This window comes from Centrocercus urophasianus, unplaced genomic scaffold (genome assembly GCF_019232065.1).
Source record: "Centrocercus urophasianus isolate 14NV4802_14NV808 unplaced genomic scaffold, USGS_Curo_1.0 seq_16, whole genome shotgun sequence".
NCBI lineage: Eukaryota > Metazoa > Chordata > Aves > Galliformes > Phasianidae > Centrocercus > Centrocercus urophasianus.
The window spans coordinates 40,034,558-40,045,654 of NW_024884711.1; the positions used below are offsets into that span (position 1 = coordinate 40,034,558).

An 11,097-nucleotide genomic window follows, 5' to 3' on the forward strand; every position below is an offset into this window, starting at 1 on the left:
AAAAAAAAAAACCAAATCTACCTTTCCTCTTAAAACTCAATTTCAGCATTCACCACATGCAACAACACATCTATTCACTTCTTCACATAACCAAAATACAAGTATTAGTGACCAATACAAAACAAAAAGAAAAAACAACATTAAAAATTGAAACTTCTTTTAAAAACTGCTGGCTTAGTGATGTTCCCAGAGCTGAATTTTCTATCATATTTAACTATGAAAATAAGAATGCTCAGTATGAATTACAATGCAATAAAAGATGTGTGGCAACTCGCCGCTTTTGAAACAGTAGACAAAAACAACTCTCCTTGATTCCATTTACTGCCCTCAGATATGGCCATATTTTAAATGATATTCTGTGTTTTCACAACTAAAACAAACTCCGAACTTCCACCTCTCTGCTCAAACATCCACGTACCACAATCTCCTTCAATTCCTATCCTACTTATAAGGAAAAGCCAGATATTCAGACACAGACTATTCTCCTCTTGAACACCAAATTATCCAATTTTGTGGTCACTAAAAGAACTGCCACATTATTTTCCCTAGAATCATTCAAGACCATGCAGCAGGGATTATCACAGTGGATTGCCATTTTAAGGCAGAAATATCCTGCAGTGCCACTGTTCTTACAGCTGAACTGCAGTAATGCACTCACTTGATATAACCACCTACAAAGGTTGTTTAAAGTAATATGCCTGAGTTTGCAGTAACCCAAATTAGGAATGCTCACAGACTAAGTCAATGGAAAACAATCATCATCACCACAAAGTCAGCAATTTCTTTCTATGATCTGCCTGTTTTCCTTGCAAAAAAACCTGAGGTTTTGTGTCCCAGGTACCACCTTTAGAAGCATAGAGCATTTCATTACAAACCAACACAGCTTGAAGACAAGATCTTAGTTCTGTCATGATGAAATCCAGCACACAACTCTTACACAGACGGACTTGAACTGCAGCTAAGTTTAAATCTAGACAACACGCACCAAGCTATACACCAAAATCTTCTTCTCTGTTAATGTTACTGTACAGCAAAAAGAAAAACTCTTCACTACAACTCAGTATCTTTCTAGGCCGGATACTTCTGTCTCACTGACAGGAAAGTGCTTCTACTTAATATTACTTGCAACGATGAGAACAAATTCCTGCCAAATTTCTAGTGCATGTCTGGACCCCCATTCAGTCACTGATACAAACTTCAACTCTTCCAACCTCTCAAAAATCCTCCCATTCTACTGAAGAGCAACTCCTACCAAAATCCAAAGCTGCATTACACTCTTTCAAAACTCTTTTCACAAGTGTTGTGTGGCAGGATGTGTCCCAAAGCCTCAGCAGTGCCCAGTCAGTGTGTGCGCAGTGAGTGGAGCTTCTAAGAGCTGCTCCAGACGTCCCCATCACTTCCTTGCCATCATTTCCCATCTCATCACACACTTACAACACCAGGATCTTTGTGGCAAGAGAGGAAGCTTTTTTTTCTAGGTTTTATACTTATCTGTCCCTTGGCATTTGACACTGACAACAAGCACCACAAATTACACCACTACGCCATCGATCATCGTTGGAATGCAAAGTAGTTCTTAAATCTCCTTTAGAAAATCAGGTTACCACCCAGCCATGGACCTGCAAACATTATTCAGACCCAGATTCAAGGCTTGAGACAGCAAACACTGAAATGGGCACTGAGGCCTTACACATGCAGTGCCACTTGATATTTAGCATATCTCTGGCAGAGTGGCTTGAGGTTTTGTTTCTGAAGCTACGTTTTCCAATCACGCAGGCAAAAACAGTTAACAACAACCCATCTAACCTTTGTAGATGTTTCCCCTTGAAGAAGTCGATCTTTGTGTCAAGCATGGTTAAGTACTCATAAAACATTAACTTTTACAGAAAGACAAACAATCAGCACCGGGCACATTGCAACAGAAGACTTTTTCTTGCTTGAATAATTCTCTCTTATGTGGAAGGTGGGAAGGAAAAAAATGAAGGTGGGAAATCCATGAACATAGGGCCTCTAAGCAGGAAAATGTCCACTGCAGGATGTGAAAGACGTTTTGTATTTCTTGCAGTGATATCACTGCAGCCAGGGATGGAACACTACAACTGCTGCCAAGACATGTAACACAACAGCTAGGGCTCCTTGTTGCAACTCATGCTGTTCAGGGCAAAGCTCACCAAGGCGTGTGTAGATTAATAGTATCGACTGGAAGATTCTGACAGTTGATCACTAAACATAGAGAGCCTCTAACTTCCAGGCAGCACTGTAAGGGAAAGAACAAGGCCTGTCACATACAAAAAAAAAAAAAAAAAGCATTAACTGAATGACAAAACAGGAAAGACCAGTTATTTAGAAAAATGAAAGAAATAAGCCAATACTTGGTTATTCCTCACGGCAGCACTGAGAAAATCACCATTTGCAAAGCTGCAGAAGAGTTGCAGGATGCAGCAGAACGACCAACCCTGGCTGCTGTTAGGCCTGCCTGCCTCACAGGGCTCTGGGCAGCTGGAATCCAGAGTAAGCACAAAGACTGCCAAACACACTTCATCCCCTACACTAAAAAGGTCTGACTACTTCCTACTTCACCTGGTGCAGCTAGAGCAGAGCTGTAAGCTGTTGTACAGCTCATTTTCTCCTCTTATCACACCTGATCTCATTTGTCTTTTTGTGGCAGTGGTCTTTTGCTCCCCTTCTCCTACCTTATTAGAACAATTTGCCCACACTAGAAACCCACTGAATTCAAGCCTCATTTCCCCTCTGTCTATGCTGATGGTATTTCCTACTCTCTGGTCCTCCTTTCAGTAAAATTTACACTAATAATTTTCCATGTAAAATGGTCCTAAGCCACACAGTCAAAGTCTCACAAGTGTGGGAGGTGAATCAGCAAGAACACTGCAGAGCAAAGCTCCCACATACCTCAAAATGGTACCAAGGCAGCCTAAAAAGGTCGTTCTACATAGCAACTGTTGCTAAGATGGAATATGTTACTGTGTTACTGCAACCCAAGATTTCCAGCCCGGGAAAAACATTCCATGGCCACACTGTTGTTGCTACAAAAGCACCTGCACACTCTCTGCACGGTCTCTGGAACCTCCTTAGCAGTTCAAAATCACATACTCTGGCCCGCAATCAAAAATACCAAACTTACCATTACTTTTAGGCATTGAAAAAGCACCAAAGATTTCTCCTTAACCTAAACAAGATGAAGAAAGGCTAAAACTTGCAATGAAGACCCAGTCAACGGAAAAGAAAAAAAATTATCACACACTGCTTATGCAACGGGCTTTTAAAGTAACTAGGTGTACTGCTTCTGGGCACAACTGAAGGAGGCTACTTTAAATAAATAAATGGGGATAAAGGAAAAGCCATTACCTACATGGAAAAACACTGCTTCTCTATGCTTAGATCTGAAAACAATCATCTCCATCTTGATCTCTCCCATTCCCCAGTGCTGTGCTCAAAACACTCGATATGACAACCTGACAAGCACGAGTCGCAAGATCAAAAACAGTGTACAAGCCTATCTGGTAAACATTTTCTTCATGTTTCATTGCAAGATTTTATGCAACACAAGTACTGTATAGCCTGGATTTCCATTACTTGAGCATACCACTTCAGTGCTGTTGCCTTCCTCTACTGAATTTTCTTTCACATCTCTTGCTATGTGACACAGGCGAATAGCAAGCTTCAAGAGGAACAGCCATGTCTAAAACATGGGGTGGAAACATAACTGTACTATTAATACCAACTGAATAAAAACTTGTGCTTTTCTTGTTATGATCAGCTACGAGGTCAACACGAACTCCTGACCGGTGATGCAAACCAAACGTGATGAAGGACTATGACTCCTGCTTCACTTATGACAGTCAAGCTCCCTATCATAAAAATTGCATTCATTCGTACAACTGTTCTATGCACAGGAGAACACATGCAGGAAAAACACCCCACAAACACAAACAGTTTGGTTTATGTGTTTAGAGACAAACATCATATCATCTTCATGTTGGTAAACAATTACTCATACAAGCCTTAAGCATTCAGTGATTAAGCATCTGTCACAACACAGCAATTGCACAACGTGTCCCTCAGCTTCTGGATTTCTTCCCACATTTATAGTGACGCAAAGCAAGTCGCTAGCTGTAAGAACGGAACGAACAGTGATATGCCACAGGTACTGAAGCTCTTCCTGATCCGTGCTTGAAAGGAGTATCTTAAAGGAAGAAAAAAAAAAAAGAAAAAAAAAAGAAAAAAAAAGATTGCATTTAAACCAAGTCATAGAAAATGTTTCCAAAGCCTGCTTGGAATTAATAATACATTTGCTTTGGAAAAACAGTAAGTGTCATGATTTCTTGCCTCATAAGCACATCTAACAGTGAATTGAAGGCCAAAGGCTTAAATGAAATCCACATGAGCTCAGCTCCCAAATGGCTTTGGACACCAATGAGAAATTTCAACTCTTCAGTACCCTTCATAGCCAGCAAACATTGGGTGGACCAGTAACACTACTTGTCTGGAGGTCCCTTTGGCTGAGCCTGAGACAATCAACCATCTTTAACATTCTAGACTGTAAGTTCTATATGACCTAAAATCTTAAGTCAAGCATTTGATGTAACAAAGTTTGGGTCTGGCTTCAGCTTCATAAAAAAAATAAAGCAGCAATAATAATAAAAGCAAGTGATACTCTGGTTAGGCTAATAATTATAATGACCTTAAGTGATATAATATGTGGAGAAATGTAGCTCTTCCTTAAAGCCTTTCAAAACATTCATACGTTTAGAACTTCTATGCTTGAAAGCAAATATGCTTGTAGTAATGTTTTCTGGCACTCGTCCTCAGCTGATACAGTAGCCCAGTCATACTTCATGGTACAGGTCTCTGTCACCCTGCAGTTTGAGTGTATACATTTCAGCGTAAGTGTCCAGCTGCATCACTCTAGCAGCGTGCAAAACCCAGAAAATGAACCACATCCAGGACTCTACTCTCATTCAGGCATAAAAACAGAAGCTTTACCCATTAAGGTGCCAGTGCTATCAGAGAGCAGACAATCAACAAGTGCTCTTGCTTAGTTTTAGCGTGAATGTGCTGAACCATCTCATCCTGAACAAGATTATACCATCAATTCAAAGCTACATTTTAAATATCAAGAAAAAATTTCAGCAGCTATACTGTACAGTTGTTATACTGTAACATTCAATGTTTGCTCTGGTCCCAGTTTTGCATGCAAGTTTGCACTAAAGTTTGGCAATCACCACCTTAACCATATCAACAGACTAGCAACTGTAAGATCTCAAAGCACACGTGAGCACTCGATCCTTATGAATCAAGCCAATGTTTCCCAAGAGCTTAAAAAAAAAAATAATAATAGTGACTAGCAACTCTACACAATCTACACAACAGACAAACCAACTTCCTTCCTTCCATCCAATCCAACACACACAGTGTTGAGCAGACACAGCAGTTCCGTACTTCAATTATCAGCCCCACATCATATCCTTGCAGGCAACAATCTGCATCTGCAAGGACAAAAATCTTCACTTTGCCAAACATTATGTCAAAATGGTGTCACACTCAAGTTCCATTTATTTTTCCAATACTTATTTCGCACAACTTCACTAATCATCTGTAAGCATCCTTAAAAAATAATAATAATAATAAAAATTTTGTTGTATTGCCACTATTTAAAGTCAAAAACAAACACTCTGAGAATGAATTTTAAAACATTAACTCCTCAAGCTGAAACCTGATCAAGTAATGAACAGCTCTGAAGCCAAATAACCACACTGTCCTGGTCTTTTCACCTAGGAAGCCTTTTACCCAATTGGATATCACTATTGACTTTAGATAGCAGCCTCTTATCAAGAAAAGTTGTGTATGCCATTCCTGTAAAAACCAGGCTTTTTGAAGTGAGTTTAGAAGTGCACTTAAGAACTTCCACCAGGAATTTTACTTGACTAGTCATACTAACAATAAGCATGCAATAGACACTTCTGCTAGTCTGTTTTTCATTCAATAGTGTTGCAAGGTGACCACCCAAATTAAAACCTCTATTGTTTCCATAGAAAACATATCACATTTAATGGACCATGGACCACCATTTATTGACTCATTCAACTTTTCCAACAGTTTTAACACACAAATTGAAGTAATTAGGAAGTGACAGTTTCTTTAAAATACCCTTCACTCACAGCACCAACAAAAAAACTTTCACACAAATCAAAAATGCAAACATTTACCTCCACATTATAAGTAACCAAATCACAGAAAACAGCACAAGAGTTTCTGTAAAAAACTTAAAAGAGTGCATGTAACATCTTCAACAGCAACGCTCAGTATATTCAGAATATTACCAGTTGGTGCTGCCCTCCCGAGCCCAAAATTTTCAATTTTTAAATTTGGGAATTTCCTTGTAACATTTGCCTTCAGTGATTGCATTTATATACCTTGCTCACCACTGTTTGCTTAACTGGTAGCAGCGTGAGCACTCCAGCAAGTGCAAGCCACATTTTTCTCTGTGATGGCTACCAACAACAAAAACAGCACAGAAAATATCACAAACCATCATGCAAACAAGGACCAAAGTGTTAAGTAATGACTGATCAGAGCTACCTAACCTGCTATTCCCAGTGAAGGTAAGGCACACAGCTCCTAAAATACACACATTCCCTAAAAAACCCTCTTGCATGGTTCACAATGGGGTGTTTCAGTCTTTTCTTTAAAAACCACTCAAGCAACAGTTTGAGGATGTGCTTGATGTGCCCATCAGAACAGCACTGGGTCCAATCATCATTTAACATGCTGCAAGTGGAAGCCTAAAAGCAGCGCAGTGGTGCAGCCAAGAACCCTGGGACCAAACACCGACTTCGTTTTACACGTTCCAAGCGAGACGCTCTGCTTCTGGGTTACCTGTGAAACAAAACTCTAACGACCGCCGAGATTAGTGACCAGCTCTTCAAACAGATCGCACGCCGTAAATGCACGAACATGGAACCAAACGAACAGAAGATTCATAAGTAAACAGACCCCAGAACGCCTCCATTCCACCTGGGGATTCGAACCGGCGCCGAGGGACGAAGCGGAATGAAACCGCGGCCCAGGAGAAAGAGCCAACAGCCCCAGCAGCCCCGGCACCGCAGGGACGGCGCCGGCGGGGCCAACGGCGCGGCCACTCCCCCTCACCCCCCGGGTCGGGCTCCCACCGCGGCCCCTCGCGACAGAGAAGCGCCCGCTCCCTTCCGCCCCACCGGCGGGCCCCGCGCAGGCCGCACAACCCACCTGCTCCTCCTCCCAGCGCGGCAGCCATGGCTCCTCGCCGTGCCCAGGCGGCGGCAGGCCCCGACAGCGCCTCCGGTGCCGCCCCCGGGAGCGGCGGGGAGAGGAGGGAACGGGGAAGGGCCCGGATTCAGCGCCCGGCAGCGGCCCCTCGACGCGCAGCCACCACCGGCGAACAACAAACTACCACAACATGGCGGCCGCCACCGCCGTCGCTGTCGCCGCCGCCACCCTCGCGTTGCATGATGGGATGGCGGAGGACCGGTCCCTCCCTCTCATGGAGGGAGGGCGATAGACACCTCTGGTTGGTCAACGAGAGCCGCGGACGTCATCCGCTGCGCACGCGCAGTGCTCTCAGCCTGAGGTTTAGATGGCTGGGCGGGCGAGGCGAGAGTGCGCATGTGCGGGAGGTGGAGCGGGCTGAGCTGCGCACGGATGAGGGGCGGGAGTGCGCGTGCGTGGTGTCCGCGTTGGGGTTGCAGTTGTGCGGCGTTGCGTAGCGGCTCGTTTGGGCCCTCGGAGGGTTGTAGGATCGCTTGCAGCGTCAGCGCGCCTTCGTCAGTGTCCTTCGAGTTCGTCTTCCTGCTCTTCACCGCACCACCCAACCCTTATGGCTGAGAGCGGTTTCCCAGCGCTCCACCAGCTCCCTGGGCAGCCTATTCCAATACCTCCCCATCTCTGAGCAGAAATTTTTCCAAATATCCAACGTGACATAGCACTCTAGATCCAATCTGCCTGCAGGCTAAAAGTCCTTTTCCACTGCTCGTTTCTCTAGGCGTTTCTGTCCTAGCTCGGTAATACACTCCTCCTTTTCAGAGGACTAAGTGACTCTGTGACCACGGGGCAGATCAGGTCACTGATGTCACAGAAAACTAACCTTTGAGAGCCAACCCGTATTAGCTTTCCTTCTAATGGGGGAAGAGAGCTTGTGGCATTCTGAACAGAGCAAGTTAAGGAGCATAGAAATGTGCCCTGATATACAGCAAACTTTGTGCTATCTGTAAAGCCCAATGTGAACTTAAGGAATACTGTGGAGCCTCCTACAGCAAGACTGGTTCAAGTTACAAGCAAAACTTTCCCAAGTGGACAAGCCCTCATGGAAATAATTAACAATGTTAATATTTAAATTATCAACATTATCTGATTAAAGCCACGCTAAGAGAATAGGGAAGTTCTCATGTCACTTTGCTCCAGGCTCCCTGAAGACTCATTGCTGCGTTGCGTTTGGTCTCATTTTTTAGCTTTGCTTCACAACTGTACAGCTAGTGATTTATTCTTGATAGACTTCTGTACACTCCAATTTTAATTTAGGAAACACACCACCAGTAGGTCAGCACTAGTAACTTAATATATAGTCCATCTGCCCAGCTGTGATTGCCTCACATAGAGGTAGAAGGTAAAATGTGAATCCTAGAAGGTAAAATGTGAATCCTACTACTATCAGTGGTAAAAAATGTGACAATTCCTGTGGGGCTGGGATTTCAGCCACCACATCTTGGTATCCATCTTTCTTTTGGGTAACTGTTTTGCAACGCAAAAGGATTTCCTGGGAGTTCTGCAATCCCTTTAAAGACTGCAGGAAAAAAATATGGGGTGAGAATGTCAGTCTCAGCAGCAGGTTGTTACATTTCACAGCTCTTGACAGAAATCTCTGTGTTCTTTCTGGCTGAGAGTGGGAAATGAAGTTATTAAATGTAAACAGTATGTACAGTGAACATCTGAGTGGCATTCAGATATGTAAAAGTGTACTTGATAGGCATTCAGTATTCTATTTTTGTGCTTATTTTAGTACCAATTTGACTTTCTGTGACTATCAATCCAAATGCAAATCAAGTTACCAAGTGTTTCCTTGCATATGCTTAACACACCTATTTAATATCAAAAAAAGGAGTAATAGGATAGTTTACTCTTAGTCTCTTTGTTAGTATATAGACTCTTCAATCATTTTGTATAATTCTGGTACCAAGAAAAGTGGCTTCTTCTGAATGCCTAAACTTAAGCAGGTCTGGAACAGGGACCCAAACTACGATGACAGAAACAAGAGTAGTGGCTGTACTCACCTTCACTCAGATGAGTTCTGTTTCCTTTCTGTGAGTTTTCAAATTCCAGGTACCATAACTGCTCTGGATTCTCAATAGAAATTCTTACTTCCACTCAGTTCTAGCTAGCCTGTGCTGTAAAATGTGAGTATGCCCAAGTTCTTTCTGTAAATAAGAGATTAACAGAATTGCCAGCTTCGGGAAGTTTTAAACCCGTGAATAAAAATGCCTCAATCTGAACCAATCACCAGTTTATTAAATAATTCTGAAAGTTCTACAAAAAATGTACTCGTCAGCATGTCTTCCAATCTGTGATTGGGAATCCTACAGCTTGTTTTACAATGGGATTAAAAAAACAACTGAGCAAGAACTCAAGATGCCTTTAACCCTGGCTCTGCTCTGGCTTGCTGCATTACTGGGGCAGCTTACCTTTCATCTGCTGTAACACACTTCCCTCTGTAAACTGGGCAGAATACTGCTAAACTATTTTTTTATCTAACTAGGTAGGCTTTTTTGCTCAGATTGTTATTTTTTGCTTGCACACTGAAATGGTTGAAAGCCATAGGTTAGATATCCAATAAAGCAGAATTCCAAGTTAATTCCAATGAACGCTGCCTGCGAAGAAGGTAAGAACAGTGTTATCAACAGTAAGAGGCTGCTAAATCCTTAGAGAAAATATCTTTTTGGCTTCTCTTGTACCACAGTAGTCTCTTCATGAGCTTTCATTCCAGTTCCACTCAGCCTGATAAAGGAATAAAATGAGTTTTGTTACTTATATTTATCAACTATCTTATACATTTCCTATGCAGCCCAAGACAATTTCTTTTCATTCAGTGCGGCCCAGGCAAGACAAAAGTTGGGTATTCATGATTTAAAGGATACAAATGAGGTGTGTGAAAATGAATTCACTCTATTATAGGTGCCTTTGAGCCTGTTGATAAAGACAGCAGTCCTCAGGGGCTGCAGTGCCTCTTAAAAGGTATACACAGATGAAATATGTTTTTTCTTTGAACATATTCCACATAAGTGCAGAGGCAGAAGAGGAAATAGGGAGGACTTAAAAATCAAGTAGATGTCTTCATGAATGAGAATAGCATGAGAATTAAAACAATGGAAATACGATAAAAAATGTGATTAATTTTGAATAGAAGATATTTGAATAGAAAACATATCACCAAACTAACCATAGCTTCAGAACTTCAGAACCTGTTCATGTAGATCATCTGTTGTTATCACTGTCATTTTCACTGTTTCCATTCCCTGTTCTTGTTATTTATTTATCCATTCACTGCAACTTATCTACCTTGTCTGCAACCTACTTGATGAATCTTATTTCGGTTATGATTTCTTCAGAGCAACATGACCCGAGGACCACTGAAACAGCTGCTGGGTGGAGAATGGGCACTTTTGTGTGCTGAGAAATGGTCCTAACAAGCAGTGTGCCTGTCAAGTGTATTATTAATGTGTATTGTGTGAAGTCTCTAGAAAGCCACCAAAGATCAAAATCTCAACAGATTGAATGCACTGTACAGTGAAACAGAGTACAAAACATAAATTATCACCAGCACCAACCCAGGCTGAAGGATATACATTACAGTCTAGGCAGCATAGCAGTAATCAGTGAGCAAGGCAAAGGGGAATGAAGCAGTACTGGCCTCCAGATATACAAGCAGTGCAGCTACCAATTTAACTCAGCGTGACATTTGTGTAACGTGTGTCCCTTGGCTGATTCTCTGGGAATCAAAAGAGAAAGGGGAGCTGGACATCTCAGTTGCAGGAGGAGGTTCCAGCTGTA

The 11,097-nt window shown here is 42.3% G+C and overlaps 1 protein-coding gene across 5 annotated transcripts in view; it reads right to left on the minus strand.

Annotated features, from left to right (window-relative positions):
• The window catches only part of RBM33 (RNA binding motif protein 33), a 95,063-nt gene extending 87,572 nt beyond the window's left edge, over nucleotides 1-7,491 (minus strand). For 2 of the 5 annotated variants that reach the window (XM_042816462.1, XM_042816461.1), the window contains exon 1: nucleotides 7,267-7,491. In XM_042816462.1, the coding sequence (XP_042672396.1) occupies nucleotides 7,267-7,294 (28 nt within the window). In that variant the 5' untranslated portion in view covers nucleotides 7,295-7,491. The remainder of the gene's footprint in view (nucleotides 1-7,266) is intronic. The other 3 variants (XM_042816464.1, XM_042816465.1, XM_042816463.1) reach the window with 2 other exon arrangements.
• Between the last annotated feature and the right edge of the window lie 3,606 nt (nucleotides 7,492-11,097).